The 9389-nt window shown below is 39.6% G+C and overlaps 1 protein-coding gene across 1 annotated transcript in view; it reads left to right on the top strand.

The window, feature by feature from the left end:
- Positions 1-8237, top strand: part of PAICS (phosphoribosylaminoimidazole carboxylase, phosphoribosylaminoimidazole succinocarboxamide synthetase) — a 31262-nt gene extending 23025 nt beyond the window's left edge. Inside the window, exons 7-9 of the mRNA XM_006868047.1 lie at positions 4728-4908; positions 5582-5740; positions 7945-8237. Coding sequence (XP_006868109.1) covers positions 4728-4908; positions 5582-5740; positions 7945-8111 — 507 coding nt within the window. The 3' untranslated portion in view covers positions 8112-8237. The remainder of the gene's footprint in view (positions 1-4727; positions 4909-5581; positions 5741-7944) is intronic.
- Positions 8238-9389: the final 1152 nt, after the last annotated feature.

Genomic DNA, 9389 nt, shown 5'->3' with positions numbered 1-9389 from the left:
CAATCAGTCGGACAGATAGTCATCTTTTAAATTTCTTGGCAGAGATGAGTGAGTGCCTTCTGCGCTGCCTTACTTTCTTGTAAGATTTCAATTTTTAGTCCATTAATTCCTGGTGCCTTGTTCTTTGCCAATTCCTTCAGTGCACCTTGGACTTCTTCCTTCAGTATCATTGGCTCTTGATCATACGCTACCTCTTGAAATGGTTGAACATGAACCATTTCATTTTGGTACAGTGACTCTGTATTCCTTCCATCTTCTCTTGATGATTTGTGCATCATTCAGTAATTTGCCCAGAGAGTTGTTCATTAACGAAAGTTGAGTCTTGAATTTTTTCGTCAGTTCTCCCAGCTTGAGAAATGCTGAACGTGTTTTTCTATTTTCTTCTGATTCCAGATCTTAAAATGTTTTGTTGTTGTATTTTTGGATTTATCATCTAGAGCTGATGTTTGAAATTTTCTGTTCAGCTCTTATACTTCTTCATTTCTTCCATTTGCCTTAGCATCTCTATGCTGGAGGGCAAGTTTCAGTGTCTCTTCTGACATCCATTTTTGACCTTTTTCTTCTTTCTTGTCTTCTCAATAACTTTTTGCTTTCTTCATGTATGATGTTCTTGATGTCATCCCCCAACTCTTCTGGTCTTCGGTCTTTAGTGTTTAATGTATCAAAACTGTTCTTTGGATGATCTCTAAATTCAGGTGGGATATATTCAAGGTCATATTTTGGCTCTTGTGGACTTGTTTTCATTTTCTTCAGTTTCAGTTTGAATTTGTATTATGAGTAATTGATGGTCTGTTCCACAGTCTGCCCCTGGCCTTGTTTTCACTGATGATATGGAGCTTTTCCATCATCTCTTTCCACAGATGTAGTCAATTTGATTTCTGTGTATTCCATCTGGTGAGGTCCATGTGTATAGTCATCTCTTTTGCTGTCTGAAGAAGGCATTTGAAATGAACAAATCAGTGGTTTTGCAAAATTCTATCATGCGTTCTCCAGCATCATTTTTATCACGAAGGCCATATTTTCTAACTACTGATTCTTCCTCTTTGTTCCCAACCTTTGCATTCCAATCACCAGTAATGATCAGTACATCTTGATTGCGTATTTGATCAATTTCAGATTGAAGAACTTGGTAGAATTCATCTGGTTCATCCTCACTGGCTTTATGTTTTGTGTGTAAATTTGAATAATAGTGGTATTAACTCATCTTCACTGTAGGCGCATGGATATTATCCTATCACAGACAGCGTTATACCTTATTACTGATCTGGGTATGTTCTTTTTGACAGTGGATGCAACACCATTCCTCTTCAATTTGTCATTCCCAGCATAGTAAACCTTGTGGTTGACAGATTCAAAATAGCCAATACCAGTCCATTTCAGCTCAATAATGCATAAGAAATCCCTGTGAGTGAATTGCTTGGCTACAGTTCCTGCGGCAATCGCATGAATTTACTTCATGTGCAGTTTGTGAAACTTTACCAAATGTTATTACTTGGGTCTTAAAAGTTTATTTCAAGAATCTAATCGGCAATGTTTTTCTGTACGTGTCACATTTTGTACATTTTCTTTCATCAAAATAACTTTATTGCGTTTATTCCTGGGTAAATTGCATTTCAAACTTACCCACTGTTCAGTGTTTCATGAAAACGTTAAAGACGTTGCACACTTCGAACAATTTGATTTATAGTAGGGTTGTGTATAGTATATTCTTTTTATAGGCAAAGATGCCATTAGTAAGCTTGTTTGGGTGAGTTCGTAGTTGCTGCCCCTCTGAGTAGGTGGTGTGGGGACATCGCCATCCTGGTCCAACAAGGAAGAGGGTGGACTGTGACTGGGTAGAGGCACTGAGCACATGTAATAGTCACAGGGTGGATAATCAGTGTGAGGCCCAGTAATGTTTTTGTCGGTTTTAAAGACATTGTTTTGAATAATAAAAAAAAAACAACATAAAAATTCAGGTTGTAACTTCCTTGAGTAGATTGTCAGTTTGCAGGTAATTTCACATTAAGGTCTTAAAAAGTGTAAAATCCTAATGGGAATATTAATTCTAAAATTTGACCAGACGTAATGGAAAAAAATAATTATAAAGAATTGAAGTTGTTTGGTTATGCATCTTGCACCCTGGAGCCTCTCCCTCCTCTCCTCTCCTCAGTGACCCCGCAAGATGCAGGCTTGCTCCTGTGACAACTTGTTAAGGTGCAACTCTGCCACACTCTTTCCACTAAGCTGGAGGAAGAATCGCTGGCTGGCCTCAAACTTGTATTAGGGTTAGAAAAACTTGACCCTGAACTTCAGGGGGCCCAGAGAGGCCAATGGGCATAGCTAGCTTTTTAGTCCCAAGAACATACACCTTTACCTTAAGCTCCTTTGTAATAAAACTCATTCTGTCAGGAATACACCATTAGCTCAGTCTCACTCAGTATTCTTAGCTGGCAGGAAAGTAGAGGTTGTTAGAGAATTCTGGTTCAGGTGACTTCTGGAGCATACTTTCTGGGCTGTTCAGACTGGAGGTGTCAGCAGCAGGTCCTTATTACAACACAAGATATTTCTGACTGGGAGTCCACCAGCTGTGCAGGTCAGTCAGCAAGTCAGAGATTCCCTCTAAGCCATCTTTGAAGGGACTGCTTGCTTGTTTGGTGACTCCAACCCTTCTTGTCCCTGAACTTCACGGAGTTCAGCGAGGCCAGTGGCATAGCTAGTTTTCCAGTCTTCAAAAGCATCTTCTGTGTGTCAGATCTCAACATACGTTTCAACATCCATGATAGGTATAGTAGTTATAACCATTCCATTACTGAATAGCAGAATCCTAGATAGAGCTCTTGGGAAACTGGTCCCTTTTCTACTCTTCTCCTATCTGCTGCCATAGTATTTTACATTGATACAGTATAGGATGGTTTTTTCATCAAAATGCAACAAAAGTCCTGACCTTTCAGTGGCCATCACAGTCACAGATTGTGATGTCTCACAGAAAATGCTCTCCTTCCCTCAGTCTTGGGTTTGGGTTACTGTTAAGGACATACTGTGGTCCCCAGTACTTGTGACTGGTGTAAAACCTGACTTAAGACACAAGCTAGGTTGAGATATTTAGAAAGATAAATCCTGTTACTATTTATCTCTCCTTTACCTGGGTCTAAAGTTCAGCACTGAGTTACAATTTCATATAGGAATTAAAGTGAAGACGATGTTTAGGAAATTATTGGTGACAACTTCAGGACTTGTATATAGGAGTAGCAGCCTGAGTTACATGCACACAGCCTGCCACTCCCTGAGGATGTAGGTCTTGCTCTGCTTTGGGGGGGGGTAGCGAAGCCTTTTCCCCTTGGGAGTCAGTTGAGTGGTTGCCTTTTCCGGCACATAGTATTGCAGTCAGTACATTCTTGCCTGCTGAGCACATGTGCAGGAGGCCCCAGGCAGCAGGACTTGACCTTGGAGTGCAGAGGCAATCCACCATGGGCTGCCTGCTCTTAGGATGGGTGAGACTCCACCTACTCAGGCCTTGCCTTCCTCTTCCCAACCAATTCTGTCTCTCACCCACTTAATAATTTCATAGTCAGGTGATGCAAAGCCATTTTAGTGAGTGTTGGTATGAATTGTGCTTTGTGGGCACAGAGGGCCATGAGAGTGGCAGTAAAGGAGGTGCTGACCTAGTGCTTCTTCATCTCTCCATGATGCCCCCAGTCTTGCAAAACGTCACAGATCACAACCACATGTTATGCTTCCTACAGTTATCAAAGTGGTGGGTAGAAAAGTCTGTAGATCCTGCCATTTACCAGGATGGAAGAGGCCACCTTCCCCCATTAGCAGATTTATGGTTGAAACCATGTCTGCCCTGCTTGACATGCATATGAGGCAATTGAAAATACCATGACTTGGGTCAGATGCACCTTAGTCCTCAAAGAGACAGCTTTGCTCCCTAATACTTTAAAGAGGCCTTTTGTAGCAGATTTGCCCAATACAGTAAGTCATTTGATTTCTTGAATGCTGCTTCCATGAGCATTGATTTTTGGACCAAAGTAAAATTAAACCCTTGACAACTTCAATCTTTTCTCCATTTATCACGATGTTTACTGGTCCAGTTGTAAGGATTTTTTGCTTTTGTTTTTTACCTTGAGTTACAATCCATACTGAAGACTGTATTCGTTGATCTTCTTCATAAAGTGCCTCAAGTTATCTTCATGTTGAACAAGTATGGTTGTGTCATCTGCATGTTGCAGGTTTTTGATGAGCCTTCCTTTAATCCGTATGCCATATTCTTTTTCATATAGTCCAGTTTCTTGGATTATTTGCTCAGGGTACAGATTGAATAAGTATGGTGAAAGGATACAACCTTGACACACACCTTTCTTGATCATAAACCATGTAGTATTCTCTTGTTCTGTTCTAATGATTGCTTCTTGGGGTGTGTGTAATATGTGGACTCCTGGTGTAGCGCTGTAGGATAAGCACTGGAATGGTAACCACAAGGTTGACGGTTCAAATTCACCAGCCACTCCTTGGCTATACAGGGTCGCTATGAGTTGGAACTAATTTAACAGCACTTAACTATAACAAATATATTTGTATGTACATACATAGAAGCTATTTTAAAAATAATTTCTATATTGTTTTGTTTTTCCCATCATAAATTTGATCTGTTAAGAAAATATTCTGTCTAGAGATGATTTTACTACAAATTACCACTCTGTAAGCCTTTTATCTTCTTTTCATGTCCATATTTTTCTTTGCAGTTGCTTTTGAAATCGGAAAGCCAGTGCAGGGTTGTAGTATTGATGGGCTCAACCTCTGATCTCGGTCACTGTGAAAAAATCAAGAAGGCTTGTGGAAATTTTGGCATTCCATGTGAACTTCGGATAACTTCTGCACATAAAGGACCAGATGAAACTCTGAGGATTAAAGCTGAGTATGAAGGTAAAAAACTTTCTGGCAGTTCTCTTGATTTTATGAAAAAAAAATTTCTTTTAGACTAATAATCCTGAAAAGGAACTTTGCCACATTTCCAAGGGGCAGGGAAGGAATATGATGTGCTAAGCTTTTGTGGTGCCTCCAAAGTTTAAAAAAAAGGAGCAGGCAGAGAGAAAGAATTGAAAATGTTAACAAAGGAGGAGAATGAAGACTAGATTTATGAGGCCCAGTTGCATCTTTAGCTGGTGAGAAGCTCTTCAAGCATTGTTTCTAATAGCCTCCAACAGAAAGTAGGTCCATGTCAAAGACAAGAAATTTGAGGTTGAAGCAGCAGATCTTCTTAGGTATCTTTAGTAGCTGGCCTTTCCTGGGATGCAGTGACATATGAAATTAAGAAACAGTTTCTGAATACAGTACATAAAAGAAATGTCTTGATGGAGTATTTGTTGTTGTTGTCAAGTGCCGTCGAGTCGGTTCCGACCCATAACGACCCTGTACAGGGTTTCCGAGGGTGTGTAAATCCTTACGGGAGTAGAAAGCCTCATCTTTCTCCCGCGGAGCGGCTGGTAGTTTGGAACCACTGACCTTAAGGTTCGCAGCCCGATTCGTAACCACTACGCTACCAGAGCTACTTTGATGGAGTATAGCATGGATGAATTATAAACGTGTTTTTTTATAGGGGATGGCATTCCGACTGTATTTGTGGCAGTAGCTGGCAGAAGCAATGGTTTGGGACCAGTGATGTCCGGTAACACTGCATATCCAGTGATCAGCTGTCCTCCTCTCACAGCGGACTGGGGAGCTCAGGATGTATGGTCTTCACTTCGACTACCCAGTGGTAAGTTGTATGGAATATTTTAAACTCTTCATTAACAAAATGACAGATGCATACAACAGTAGAGAATAGTGTAATTGCATCCACTGTACCTGTTACCCAATGTCAGGAACTCACAAAAGAGATTATTTTACAGCATATACTAGGCATAGCTTTCCAGCCTTAAGTAGTCAAGTAGGTATCTCGAAGCGATAAGGACTCTTTTTTTTTTTTTTTTAAATCATAATCATGATTCCATCTAAGAAGAAATTAATAGTAATTTCTTAAAATAATCTAATTTCTAGTTAAATGTTCGAATTTCTGTTTGTTGAAGCAGAATCTAATATAGTCTTTATGTTGAGTTTAGTTTACGTCTTTTAAGTCTCTTACTCTGTAACAAAGACGCTTTGGCGGCACTGTAGGATACGCACTAGACTGCTAACTGCTAGGTTGATCAAATCCACGGCCAGTTCGTAGAGAAAGATGAGACTTTCTGCTCCTATAAAGATTTATAGCCTCAGAACCCTATCTAGAGTTACCATGAGTCAGAATCGATGTGATGGTAGCAGACATGCATTGATCTGTAACAAATCTGTTTCCCGCCTTTGTCCTATAAAATTTCTGTAATTGCTGCGTGATCTTTAATGCTCTTCCACCCCTTAGGTTTTCTGTGAATTGGTGGTAAAAGTATAGCTAGATTAGGTTCAGATTTTACTCTGGTTTTTTTGTTTTGTTTTTTTTACAAGAATACATAGAAGTGAATGTGTTTATAATACCTCCATAAAGATGCCTACAAGGAAGTCCTATTAGCTGACTTACTGAGCAGGATATCTTAGACTAACAGAACTGTGTTCATCAGAGTGCAAGAAATCCAATTTTTTTGCGAATCATGAGAGTCAGTATTATTTTAACAAGAGTTGTTTTATGAACACTAGTTAAACCCAAAATGTATACATGTATAAACCAGGTTTTGATATGTGTCAAGCACATTAAATACTAAGATTTCTGATCTGTTCCCTGTTCTGGAGTCTCTGAGTGACACAGAAGTTAAGCATTCAGCTAATGGTTCAAAGGTTGGCAGTTCAAACCTGGTCAGAGGCACCTCAGAAAACAGGCCTAATGGTCAAAGTCTTGAAAACCCTGTGGAGCACAGTTCTACTCTGCAACCACAGGAGCTAACAGCTAACCTGTTCTGCTGTGGGCCGCCTTCTCTAGGCCTGCTGTACCACTGTTGTCCTCAAACCTCCCTTCACTGTCATTATGGACACTCCTTGGATGCGCTGACAGAATAAGCACTGAACTGCTGTTTGTAAAGTCGACAGATCAAGCCCACCAGAAAAATGAGGCTGTGTGCTTCTGTAAAGCTTTACAGTCTTAGAAACCAGATGCAGGGTCACTGTGATCGGAACCAACTCAATGAGAGTGTGGGTTTCTGTGGGAGGAGTCTTGAACCTCCTGTTTCCTAGATCATGTCTTCCATTTTCTTAGCTCTCTTTTTGTTGAAGCATGTTGCTTTATTTACTACCTGAAAAAAGGGTACCAAGGAAACAAAACCAAACCTGTTGTCACTGAGTCTCTTCTGACTCCTAGCGACCCCAAGGGACCTCGTAGAACTGTCCTGTAAGGTTTCCAGGACTGAATCTTTATGGAAGCAGACTGCCACCGCTTCCCCTGGCAGAGTGGCTGGTGGGTTCCAACTGCCGAGGACTCTAACCTGAGCGCTCCTAGAAAAGGGACCTCAAAGGTGAATGTGTTGAGACCCTTGTATATCTAAAACGTTTTATTCGTAGTTTGAAAATCACTTTTGAGCCCTTATTGTTACAGTAGTTCAAGTGCAAAAACAAATTGAATAGCTAAAAGATTATCAAAATATACTAACAAACTTATGTTATTTCATTTCTAATCCCTTTCCTCAGTTACTTTAAAAAAGAAATTGAGGCAGTAAAGTTTCAGATGCATTCAGTGAGGGTGATAGATGATGACTATTGTTGTTGTTGTTGTTATGTGCCATCGAGTCGGTGATGACTATAAGTACATATATATTACTTTTCCCTTTGTAATCACTTTCCACTCCAGCAGTAAAGATGAAAACTCTTTGCACAGGTTTTACTTTCAACAAGGACTAATACAGTGACAGCTTACTGTCTGTAGCTCACTATTTGAGTGAATCTAAAAGTACTGATTGCATGGTATTGCTGACTGCTCAATTTTCTGTTCTGTCCCAACAGGTCTCGGCTGTTCAACCATTCTCTCTCCCGAAGGATCAGCTCAGTTTGCTGCTCAGATCTTTGGATTACAGAATCATCTGATATGGGCTAAACTGCGAGCAAGTATTTTGAATACATGGATTTCCTTGAAGCAGGCTGACAAGAAAATCAGAGGATGCAATTTATAAAGAACTTCATTATGTTTTTTATGAGAAAAATTAAAATTAAAATTACTAATTTAGGTGTATGAAAAAATACCATGTAAGATGAAAAGATTCTAAATTAGACAAAACAAATAAAATGTATTGAATAAATAGTTCTCTAGATTCATGGATTAGTGGAATATCTGTACATATATTTCAAAATACTTCTTTATAAGTAGTGGAATTCCTAAATGGCCATTTACAGATGACGCCCTTTTACCTACATACGTAGGTGCTGTGGGTTAGTGTGCTGGAGCACAAGGTCAGCGGTTCAAGCTCACCACCTGTTCCTTGGAAATCCTGTTCAGGGTCACTGTGAGTCAGAACCGAATTGATGGTACTTAACAACAAATACAGTTATACTCTGCATAACATTTGTTCAGGCATCATCCTACCCCATATACATCTGTGGTCCCATAGGATTATAATAAGAGTTCAGAAATCCCAATCAGAGAACAAGTTGTAGCATATGTAACCGGACTAGCAAACATAAAGATAACTCATACCTCTTGTACACAAAGCCAATGGTTCTGCCAATGGTACAATACGTGTATCTTAATAATCATAATCATCTATTTTACTGGCTTGTGTATGCAGGGAATTGTACATGCTTTCTAAAAAGTGTAGAATATAAGGGCAGTCATACAGTGTACATATAATCTATAATACACCTTGATAGTTCCTAAGTTACTGGCCTATGTGTCTACTTAACTTGCTTTCTAAAAAGTGTGCTGTATAGCAGTGTATGCTTTGACTTGTAGGCATGTGTACTGTATCTTTTGAACACTGTAGCATTTATCTGTTGAATTAACTATATTCTTTCAAAAATATTGCCATGAAGCATATCATGGCTCCCAAACAGCAAAATCAATGCTAGTGATAGGAGTAGTATCGGATAGGAAAGTTATTAAACAACACAAAGGTGGGAACTCACCGAATGCTATATTGATCACAATTTAGGCATATTGAACTCTGCAATTAACAATCCTTAAGAACAAAGAAAATGCTCCAAACTATTAGGGACGTTGCCATTGAAGGCTAAAGAAAATGTGAGAGACTGAGCACAAAAGCAATTCCCTTTAAGCATGTTGATAGAGGCATGAAATAGATTCAAGATGCTAAAAGAAAAAGTAGGACCAGACTACAGTATGGTGTTCGCACAACATCAAATCACTGTGTTCCAGTTCACAGAATGTATCATGGGCATTCAGTGAAGCATAGCTATAGGAGTTCCGATGTACCACAGGTTGACAGGACACACCC

This window comes from Chrysochloris asiatica, unplaced genomic scaffold (assembly GCF_000296735.1).
Source record: "Chrysochloris asiatica unplaced genomic scaffold, ChrAsi1.0 scaffold00115, whole genome shotgun sequence".
Classification (NCBI taxonomy): domain Eukaryota; kingdom Metazoa; phylum Chordata; class Mammalia; order Afrosoricida; family Chrysochloridae; genus Chrysochloris; species Chrysochloris asiatica.
The sequence above is the reverse complement of the archived record's forward strand: the minus strand, read 5'-3'. Positions and strand labels throughout refer to the sequence as shown.